Consider the following 10,352-nt stretch of genomic DNA (forward strand, 5'->3'; position numbering starts at 1 on the left):
ACCCACCTCAGTAATACAGCAAGGCCCTCAGCAACTTAGCAAGACCCTGTCTCAAAATAAAAAAATTAAAAAGGGCTGGGGATGTGGTTCAATGGTAAGCACCCCTGGATTCAATCCCCAGTACCCCCCACCCACAAAAAAAATCTGTCAATTTGCTGGGATGCCACTCTTGTTATTGGGGGAGGTTCAGGTGAAACTCATGACAGCAGATGCCTCCAGGACCTTGCTGAGCATTTTGGTGGCACAGAACTTCTAAGAGGCATCTCAACTTTCCCCCTCTAAAGAAGAGCTGGGCCTGTACTTGGGTGAGAGAGGCCAGAGTTGACTGGCAAGGGAGTGGGAGACATGGTGCTGAGGGGACCTTTATTGCCTGGAGAGTTTGAGGAGTTAGGGTGGCCATCCCCAGTGGAAAGGGCTTGGCATTTGGACAAGGAGAGGGTTCCCAGGATCTGAGAGGAGGTAACAGCTCTGGCTGGAAAGAGATTGTTTTAAAGAGCCAGCTGAGTGGCTGGGTGAGGCCAGAGGCCAACGGGATTTCCTTCGACTCCAGTCACTCGGGTGGGTGGGACCGGATTGCTCACACTGGACACAGGAATCTGCCTTTGTTTCCAGCTGGAGGGGAAATGCCATAGATCCTGCCCCTTTCCCGCCCTCCAGCATCCGTGCCCAGGCTCTGCCCTTCCCAGGACCAGAGGCCCTGGGACTGAGGGCCTTCAGGCCAGTTCTTGTCTCCAGGACTCCCCAAATCACAGGCCTTTGTCCCCAAGTGCAGGGCATTGGTACAGATGCAGGGAATGGGGAGCAGAGCACTCTCCAAGAATGGTGTCAGTGGGCACAAAGGAGTTGGGTTTAGACCTGCTCCCCTCTCTGCTTCTCTGAGAAGCACCATGGCTCTTCCCAGAAAAACACCAGGTCTAAAGGGAGACTTAAGGCCAAGGCTTGGGCCTTTCCAGTACCCTCCCAATTTCTTTCTCCAGATGGTCAGTGGGAGTTTGGGCAGGGATGGATACAGGCCCAGTAAGGAATACTTTGGCTTGTCCTCAGTGCCACAGTGATGGGGAGCAGACTGTGATTGTGCCTGGGGTAGGGGTGCTGAGAAGGCTATCTGGGATGTGTCTTTCTTTCTTTTTTTTTTTTTTTTTTTTTTGATACCAGGGTTTGAACTCAGAGCCACTCAATCACTGAGCCACATCAGGGTCTCACTGAGTTGCTTAGCACCTCGCTTTTGCTGAGGCTGGCTTTGAACTTGTGATCCTCCTGCCTCAGCCTCCTTAGGGCCTTACAGTTGCTTAGGGATTACAGGTGTGCACCACTGTACCTCTAACTATAATCACCCAGGCAATGCATGGAGCCCGACACACAGTGTTGGGGGCAGAGAAGGTTGGGAAGAGATGATGGGCCTGGAACCATAGGGAGTAGGGAACCCTGTCTTTCTTGGTCAGTGCCTCTACATGTTTGTGCACCTGTGTAACTGTGTTCGTGTGTGCTTGGGTATGTGGCCCCTTTATGTGCTACTGGGAATCTGGGGACCAGTGGGCCTGTGTGTGCTTCTGTGCCTGTGAGCCTGTGTGTTGGTATCTGTAGATAGCATTTTGGGTGTGACTGTGATAGAGGTTTCAGTCCGTCTAACTTGAGCAGGAATTGGCAGGGGCAGGGGCTGTCGAGGGAAGGCCAGGTCTTGTTCTCAATCCTCAGCTTCAGGCCTGGGTATCTTCCTTAACAGTGAAAAGCCTCAGTCCCTCTGAGGGCAAGGAGAGAGGTAAGCAGATCTAAACCTCTGCATAAGCCCTGGCCAGGTGGCTTCCTCAGTGGAGTCAGCTAAGACCCGACAGGCCAAAGGTCCTGAGAGGCCAGGGCAAGGAAGAGATTGAGGAGGAGACAGTATGGGCAGGGGCATGGCTGGCCTGTTGGGTGTGTGGAAGATGCACGGGTGCATCGGATCATTTGGAAAATATGACTGCTGGAGAGGAGGGAATCCTGTTGGAGTTCCCCAGTGTGGAGAAAAGGGAACACAGACCAATGAGTTACCAACATGTGTAAGGACAGCTGACCCTGTAGTCCCACCAATAGAGCCCCATCTTCCTGGGCAGGGATGGATACAGGCCCAGTAAGGAATACTTTGGCTTGTCCTCAGTGCCACAGTGATGGGGAGCAGACTGTGATTGTGCCTGGGGTAGGGGTGCTGAGAAGGCTATCTGGGATGTGTCTTTCTTTCTTTTTTTTTTTTTTTTTTGATACCAGGGTTTGAACTCAGAGCCACTCAATCACTGAGCCACATCAGGGTCTCACTGAGTTGCTTAGCACCTCGTTTTTGCTGAGGCTGGCTTTGAACTTGTGATCCTCCTGCCTCAGCCTCCTTAGGGCCTTACAGTTGCTTAGGGATTACAGGTGTGCACCACTGTACCTGGCTGTGTCTTTGCATTATGAGGGTCACCAAAATAACATCCTAGAATCACAGGGGAGGCCATGGGATCCCAAGGGCACATCCACCAGCCTCCTTCATGGTGCCACTCCCTCGACCGCTTCATCCCTGGCTGCTGCTTAGATTGCCGCTTACCTACCAGGCCTAACCAGATGCCAGCTGGTGCTTACAGCCCTCACTCTTTAGGCCTCACAACAACCAGAAAGCAGTAGTGATTATAGTGATTATATATGATCGTCATTTGATGTTATAAACCAGGAAACAGAGGCTGGGAGAGGCAGGGCCTGGATGGAAATCCAGGCCTCCTGCATTTCAAAGACTGTAGCCAGGAGATTTCCCTGTGGCTTGCATTCTGCACAGCTACAGGCCTTGTCATGGGTTTCTCAGCTTCTGCTGACGGGGACAGGAGCTGGAATGGAGATGGGGGCACTGGGACAACAGAGGAAAGGCTTTGGGAGGTCCAGGCAGAGCAAGTCCAGGCCTGGAGTCTTCTCTCCTTCTGATCAGCCTGGGAAGGACTGGAGGTAGCTGTCAGGAGCTGTTAGGGGATCAGAGAGATAGGGTAGGCCTGAGGGGTTGTTGGAGGGGAAGCCTGGGACTCCTGTTGTCCTGGAGATGGCCAGGGATTGGAAGGACAGGTCTTCACCAAGGTAGGAAGGTTTCTCCCTCCGCTGCCTCCTACCCCAGATACAGCCCAGTTGGAACAGAGGGAGCACTGTAGATGCTGGGGTCACCTCTGAGCAGGAGAGAGATAGGAGGGAGAGGTTCGAAGAATCAGAGGAAGCTCAGCTGTGGGTGGAGGTCATGTGCGGCACTGGAATGAACATAGGCTTTGGAGTCTCAGAGACTTGAGCTGTGAGCACAATATTGCCACTTACCAACAGGAGACATTGCGCCCATCACTTAGCCCTCATAAACTCAGTTTCCTCAACTGTACAATAGAAAGAGGATAAAGATTAATTAAAAAAGTGATATTGGCCAGGCATGGTGGTACATACCTATAATCCCAGTGGCTCAGGAGGCTAGGCAGAAGGACTGCAAGTTCAAAGCCAGCCTCAGCAACTTAGCGAGGCCCTAAGCAACTCAGTGAGACCCTGTCTCTAAATAAAATATATTTTTAAATTTTTTTTGTAGTTGTAGATGGACAGAATGACTTTATTTTATTTATTTGTATTTGGTGCTGAGGATCAAACCCAGTGCCTCACGCATGCCAGGCAAGCATTCTGCCACTGAGCTACAGCCCCAGCCTTAAGTAAAATATTTTTAAAAGGGCTGGGGCTGTGGCTCAGTGGTTAAGCGCCCCATTCAACTTCTGTGCAAAAAAAAAAAAAAAAAAGTGATATTAACAAGGCCAGGCATGATAGTAAGTGCTGTTATCTCTTTCATTTCTCACAACAGCCCTATGTGAGCATGTCACTCTTACCTTCATTCTATACTTGAGAATTGTGAGGCTTAGACAGGTTTAATAACTTGCAAGGGTCACAGGTAGAAACGTTTCACCACTGTGCTATTCTTCCCCTGCCTGGGGTACCTAGTGCCTTCAGGTGCTATGAATTTAGCACTGGGTGGGAAGGAACAAATTCCATCTCAGAGGCCCCAAAGCAACTCACTCAATTCTCAGGGCCCTTCCTACATACAACTCCCTCACTTTTTTTTTTTTTTTTTTTGGTACTGAGGATTGAACTTGGGCACTCAACCACTGAGCCTGAGCCACATTCCCAGCCCTTTTATTTATTTATTTATTTATTTTGTATTTTATTTAGAGATAGGTCTCACTGAGTTGTTTAGGGCCTCGATAAGTTGCTGAGGCTGGTTTTGAACTTGTGATCTTCCTGCCTCAGCCTCCTGAGCCATGGGATTACAGGCATAAACCACCATGCCCAGCTAATAAGGCCTGTTTTGACAAACTTTACAGTTTGCAGAACCCTTTCCCCCATATTATCTAATATATTCTTCTAACATCTCTGTTTTTTTCCATTTAATGGATGGGAGAGCTGAAGCAAGAGAAAGATAAGTGCCTAATTTAATGTCAGGTGGGAAATAGTAAAGTTAGCTCAGAGCTCATTCTGGCCCACCACAGTTGCTATCAAAGCCCCGGGAAGAAATATTGCTATATTAGTCACTTTCATGTGTGAGTGTGTTTGTGTGTGTGTGTATTTCTATTAAAGATCAGATTAAAATATTTTTTTCTAAATATAGTAATACATGGTTAAAAGGTCAAAATGCCAATATGGGAGGCTGAAGCAGGAAGATTACAAGTTCAAGGCCAGACTCAGCAACTTAGCAAGGCCCTAAGTAACTTAAGAAGACACTATCTCAAAATAAAAAAATTTAAAGGCTGAAGATATGGCTCAGTGGTTAAGCAATCTTGGTTGGTTCAATCCCCAGTACCAAAAAAAAATTATAATAAAAAGTCAAAATACTCTATGCAGAAGAGTTCCAAATAATTCACATTGATACTCTATCCTCAAAGAGATGCAGTGCAACTCCCATTCTCTGAGTGTAGGTTTCCTATAGTGACTTCCCTCCAAAGAGTACAGAATAGAAACAGGAGAAAAGAATACGTTTTTCAGAAGAAACCTGCTAATAGTACCTCGGCCAGGTGATCAACACCAACAGTCACAGGTCATGTTCACAGGAAGGGCTCTTGACATGACATGACAAAAACTCTGTCTTTGGTCTTCCTCCTAAAAACCCATAACCCCAGTTCAATCACAAGAAAACAACAGAAAAGTTCCAGTTGAGGAACCGTCACAAAATACCTGACCAGTACTACTCAAAGCTGCCAAGATTCTCAGCCACAGCGCAAATCTGAGAAACTGCCGCAATCAAGGAGTCAAAGGAGACGTGATGCATAAATGTCATCTGGCATCCTGGATAGGATCTTGGAACAGAACGGGGACATTAGGTAGGAACTAAGAATGTGTGAATAAAATATGGACTGCAGTTAATGATAATGTATTCATATTGGCTCGTTCATTGCAACAAATGTACTATGCTCACATCAATAAGAGAAAACCGAGGGGACTCTGTGTACTATCTTTACAACTTCTTTGTAAATCTAAAACTGGTCTAAAAAATACAGTTCTGTTTTTTTTTTCAAATCAAAAAATTCAAAGATAGTCAATGATGTTGGGAGCAGTAATGCACACCTGCAATCCCAGCAGCTCAGGAGGCTGAGGCAGGAGGATCACAAGTTCAAAGCCAGCCTAAAAGCAAGGTGCTAAGCAACTCAGTGAGACCCTGTCTCTAAATGAAATATAAAATAAGGCTGGGGATGTGGCTCAGTGGTTGAGTGTCCCTGAGTTCAATTCCCAGTACCTCCCGTTCCCCCAAAAAACCCAAAACAAAACAAAGTAAACAAAGAAAAAAAAAAGATAGTCAATAAATATTTTCCCTCCCACATTTGGGCAGCTGTTCAGTTCTTTCCCAGAGAAAGCAATGTGTTTCTTCCCAGAGTTTTTCCAGTGAGGGCATATGGGGTAGCTTTGTGGAGGCCACAACTGGGCCAGTGGGTCTCAGTCTCAATCTTGATCTCTGCTGGCTTCCAGCTATGGGATTCGATTGATTATTTAACTTCTCTGTACCTCCTATCCTCCAAGCTGGAATCCTTAAGATTGTTGGGAGAGGTAAATATGTTAAGGCATATAGTAAGCCCCTTATAAATGATTGCTAGGATTATGATAAATATACAAGCAAATATATTTCTGCAACAAATGTGTTAAGAATGAAATAATCAAAGTTTGCAAATCAAATCCCCCCTGAGTTACTAAGTGCCCCATAAAGGTATTTCATTTCAGATCATTGGCTAATAAACTTCATTTGAAGGGCTTTTTTTTTTTTGTACTGGGGATTGAACCAAGGGTCACTCTACTACTGAGCTACATCCCCAGCCCTTTTTATTTTGAGACTGGGTCTTACTAAATTGCCTGAGCTGACCTGGAACTCACAATCCTCCTGCTTTAGCCTCCCATGCAGTTGGGATTACAGGGGTGTGCCGCTACGCCTGGCCTAATTTTACAATCTTATTCCAGCATATTTTCTTCCACTGATTGTCAGTAATGGTCTTTCATTTCTTTCTTTGATCCATCCTTCTGGTTGGCTTATTAAGTTGTTAACTACATCTTGGTACTCTATATTTGTTTGTTTATCTGGTACTGGGGATTCAATCCAGAGGTACTTTACCACTGAGCCACGTCCCAAGCCCTATTTTGTATTTTATGTAGAGACAGGGTCTCCCTGAGTTGCTTAGCACCTCGCTTGTGCTGAGTCTGACTCTGAACCCACAATCCTCCTGTCTCAGCCTCCCAAGCCACTGGGATTACAGGTATGTGTGTAAGTCATATTTATAAAATTGGTGAAAATTTTACTTTGACAAATAGTGGGATGACATCCATGCCTTTCCACCTCTCAGTTATTATCACCTTAATTCATCTTGAAGACAGCTTTATGTTGTGACCGGATGGCATCAGTCCTGCCCAGGGAGGAAGAAACTAGCTCCAGATATATTTGGAATCAAATTGATAGGAAGATAGATTTTATTCAAAGCTAGTTTTAAAGGAAGATAGAAGAAACGTATTGTGGCATAAGTTACATCTTTGAAATCCCTGAACGTGAACAGAGCTTTAAAGGAGAAGCAGTAGCAGTAGGGAAGTGAGACAAAAGGCAGGAAATGTACATATATAGATTTTGTTAGCCTGTGCTACACAGGACCGGGAGAGAGCTGTCTTGCCTCTCAGCTTCTTAGCATCTGTCAGGCCAAGGAGGGGGCAGGGAGGCAGCCCTTCAGTCTCCATTCTCAGAAGGAGAAAGTTGTTCCCAATTCAGATTGGGGCCAAATTCAGTTTGTTTCAATATCAGGACATAAAGAACTTCCTTACTCTAGCTTTGTAATGCATTGCACAGAATATAGTAATCCGCCCCCAAATGTTAGCCAATCCCCTATTGATGGACACTTAGGTTAGTTCTACTCTGCTATTACATACAGTGCTATAACAACTTTGTACATAGGTTGGAAACCATTTTACTTAGGACTTAGGTAGAGGTGGATGGGGGGGCAGAAGTATCTCTAGGCAAGAATGCAGCATAGAAAAAGGCCTAATTACCTGCTCCTATCCTGGCCTAGCCCATCTTCCCCTGATCCTGTGCCAACCTTGCCTCCTCCTGCCTCTTCCTCTCCAACCTGAGCTCCTGGTATCGCCAGAGAGGAAGGACCAGGTTATTATGCCCTGAAGACTTGGACATAAACTTGTATTGTCTAGGGGCTGAGGGTGCCTTGGAGAGGAGGATCTTGGGAACTTGGGACCTAGTGCTAGTACTACTCCTGGGCTGCAGCCACTGAGAGAACATGCCCTGAGGGCTCTGGTAGGGAACAAAGACCCTGGGGCCAGGTACTTCCTGGGGGGGCTGGGGTACTGGAGGAGGAGGTGGGGCAGTACCTAGCAGTTCTGGCACAGACTTGCTTCGGGTGCCGAGTGCAGGTGGGTAGTCAGGACACAGTGTGTGGCAGGCAGTGGCGAGGAAGGGACTGGCCAGGCCCGTAGTGATGGTCACAAGGTGGTCCAGAACACCCCCCTCCTGAGGAGACTGGGCAAAGGAGAAGCTCAGGGTGGACTGCAATCTTTCTAGGAAGGAGGGAGCAACCTGGGCCTGGGCTTGCGCCTGGGCCACGAGCCCTGGCAAGGCCGGCCACTCGAGCTGGTAATGCTGGCTCAGTTGCTCTACTCGGGGCCTCTGCAGCAGCTGCCGGATCCTCTGCACCGTGTCGAAGCTGTCAGTCAACAAGGCCCACTCCAGGGCAGTCTTGCCCCGAACAGGATCCACAGAGGTCAGGTCAGCACCTAGGAAGATGCACAGAGTGACAAGTGGGTGGGAGAAGGAATGGTGGGACTTGCAGAAGAGCAGAGGCTTGAGCCCCAGGACTGATTTGTGTTAGATTCAAAACCAGAGAGTCCCAGCCTGCAATTGCTACTTCTTGTTCGAAAGAGATGAAGAGACTGAAGTCCAGACAGGGAAAGGACTTCTGAGAACTATTGGTGTCTTCAACCCAGAGCCGAATAACAGCCTCTGGAATCCAAGAGGCTGAGCTGAGGAGTAGAAGATGGTTGCTCAGCCCAGGCAGAGGCCCGCACCCTCTTGGGGAGGCATGTGGGGTCAGGTTCTGCTGGTCCCCTCTCCTGGTTTGTTTCTTCACCAGCACACCCCTCCATCCTGGGGGTGGGAGAGAAGCAGTCACTCTGAGACAAAGGAGGCTGTGGATCTCCCTCCTGTCTCATCCCAAAGCCAGGGTGAGGGAAGGGAAAAGCTGGAGGCGCGTATCCCCCGGAGTGACCAGCAGAGGGCAGCCCCACCTCCAGGAATAACAAGGGCCCACAATCACAAGGGCCTCACCACCCCCTAATTCCACTTGGCTACCAGCCTCAAAGGCCACATCATGCGTCTCCTAGGGGCCAGGCTTGCCAGAGTTGAAGGTCATTTTAGACAAGGCCAGCACCCTCATGATGGTGAGGTCCAGAAAGGAAGGCCACCTGCCTTGGGTCACTCAGTCAGCAGCAGGGCGAAGACCAGAACCCAAGAGTGTGGTTCTAGATACCAGCCCTTTTGGGTTTGGGGTTTTACAGCTGATCTAGGTTATTCTCCCAAACTTTTCTTCCTGAGATCTCCATAAACAGAGCTGTCAATAGCTTGGTTTTGTTCATTGTGAGAAGCCCACAGCAAGCTCCCCTCCTCCAGGAAGTTGGCCTAGATTGACCCTCCATCTCCACCCCTCTCCTCTTTGCAACTAAATGATGGCGGAATTAACGTCTGGTGGGGAGGCTTCCGGAGGGACTGGAGGTCACACATCCAGTCCAGGCCCCCTGCACCTGCCATGAGGAGGGCAGCCACACACTCCGATCGGTTCCTCATGGCAGCCTTCATCAGTGCTGTGAGTCCCCGCTGGTCCCGGCGCTCTAGGTCCAGGCCCGCGTAGTAGTTGAGCAGGAGACTCACCAGAGAAGCGTGGCCTGCAGGGCACAGAGGTGGAGCTTGGCTTCAAAGCAAGGGGTGACAAGATTCCCAAACCACCCTGCACCAGACGCCACAAAGCCTGGCGTGGACCTTGTGCACCAAATGTGGGGCTGTGGCCCTGATGGCTGGTGAAGGGTGGGGGTCAGCAGCCTCGCACCTGCTTGGGCAGCCAGCATGAGGGCCGTGTTCCCTTCTTTGTCCTGATGGTTCACATCGAGGAAAGGACAGCGACTGAGCAGGGCAACGACACTCGAGAAGCCGTGGTAGCAGGCGACCATGAGGCCTGTCTGGGGGCAGGACAGCTCAGCCCTGCTTTCCTTCAGGGTCTCCCTTGTCCCCCACATCTGTCCAGAGCCTGTCCCAAACCCTGTGAAGTCCACCCTCACCCACCCTCTTCCTCCAGGCAGTGGGGATTGCCCCAAAACTCTCTCAGAGGCTGACCAGGGTGATGTGGGGGGATACCAAGCCCCCTGCCCCCAGCTGCCCTGGCAAGCACCTGGAGCTCCTCACCCTCCCATTGCTGTCCACTTGGGTGGCCTCCTCTGGGGAGACCCCAACATCCAGCTTGGCCTGGAGCTGGGTGGGGTCGTTGTGGACACAGGCCCGGTACAGGGCCCCCAGCTTGCAGCCTGGGGTTGCGGTGCCCTTGCTGGGGCAGGATGGTGCCTCAGACATGGCCACCTTCCCCCGGCAATGGCAGACCCTCCTCCTCCAGTCTGGGGCCAGAAGACAAGTCCTTCCTCATGCGGTTGGCAGCAGCTATGGCAGAAGGGAGAAGAGCAGAGTCTCCCTGAATCCGAGGGATGGTCCCCCAGCTGCAACCCTCTCCCCAGGGAAGGCCTTTCTCCTGCAGGGGTCTCGCCCATGCACCAGGTGGAGGACAAAGGACAAGCACCGGGTGGCTGGGGATCCAGCAGAGGAC

The 10,352-nt window shown here is 49.7% G+C and overlaps 1 protein-coding gene across 1 annotated transcript; it reads right to left on the bottom strand.

The window, feature by feature from the left end:
- Nucleotides 1-7,369: 7,369 nt before the first annotated feature.
- On the bottom strand, nt 7,370-9,708 carry Ankrd33 (ankyrin repeat domain 33). The gene is made up of 5 exons (XM_071609185.1): nt 9,588-9,708; nt 9,286-9,426; nt 8,786-8,807; nt 8,358-8,395; nt 7,370-8,262 (listed from the first exon to the last, which is right to left on the bottom strand). Exons 1-5 carry the CDS (start codon nt 9,706-9,708, stop codon nt 7,544-7,546), a joined length of 1,041 nt encoding a protein of 346 aa, XP_071465286.1. The 3' UTR covers nt 7,370-7,543.
- Between the last annotated feature and the right edge of the window lie 644 nt (nt 9,709-10,352).

The sequence above is a fragment of the Marmota flaviventris genome, chromosome 3 (genome assembly GCF_047511675.1).
Source record: "Marmota flaviventris isolate mMarFla1 chromosome 3, mMarFla1.hap1, whole genome shotgun sequence".
Classification (NCBI taxonomy): Eukaryota; Metazoa; Chordata; class Mammalia; order Rodentia; family Sciuridae; genus Marmota; species Marmota flaviventris.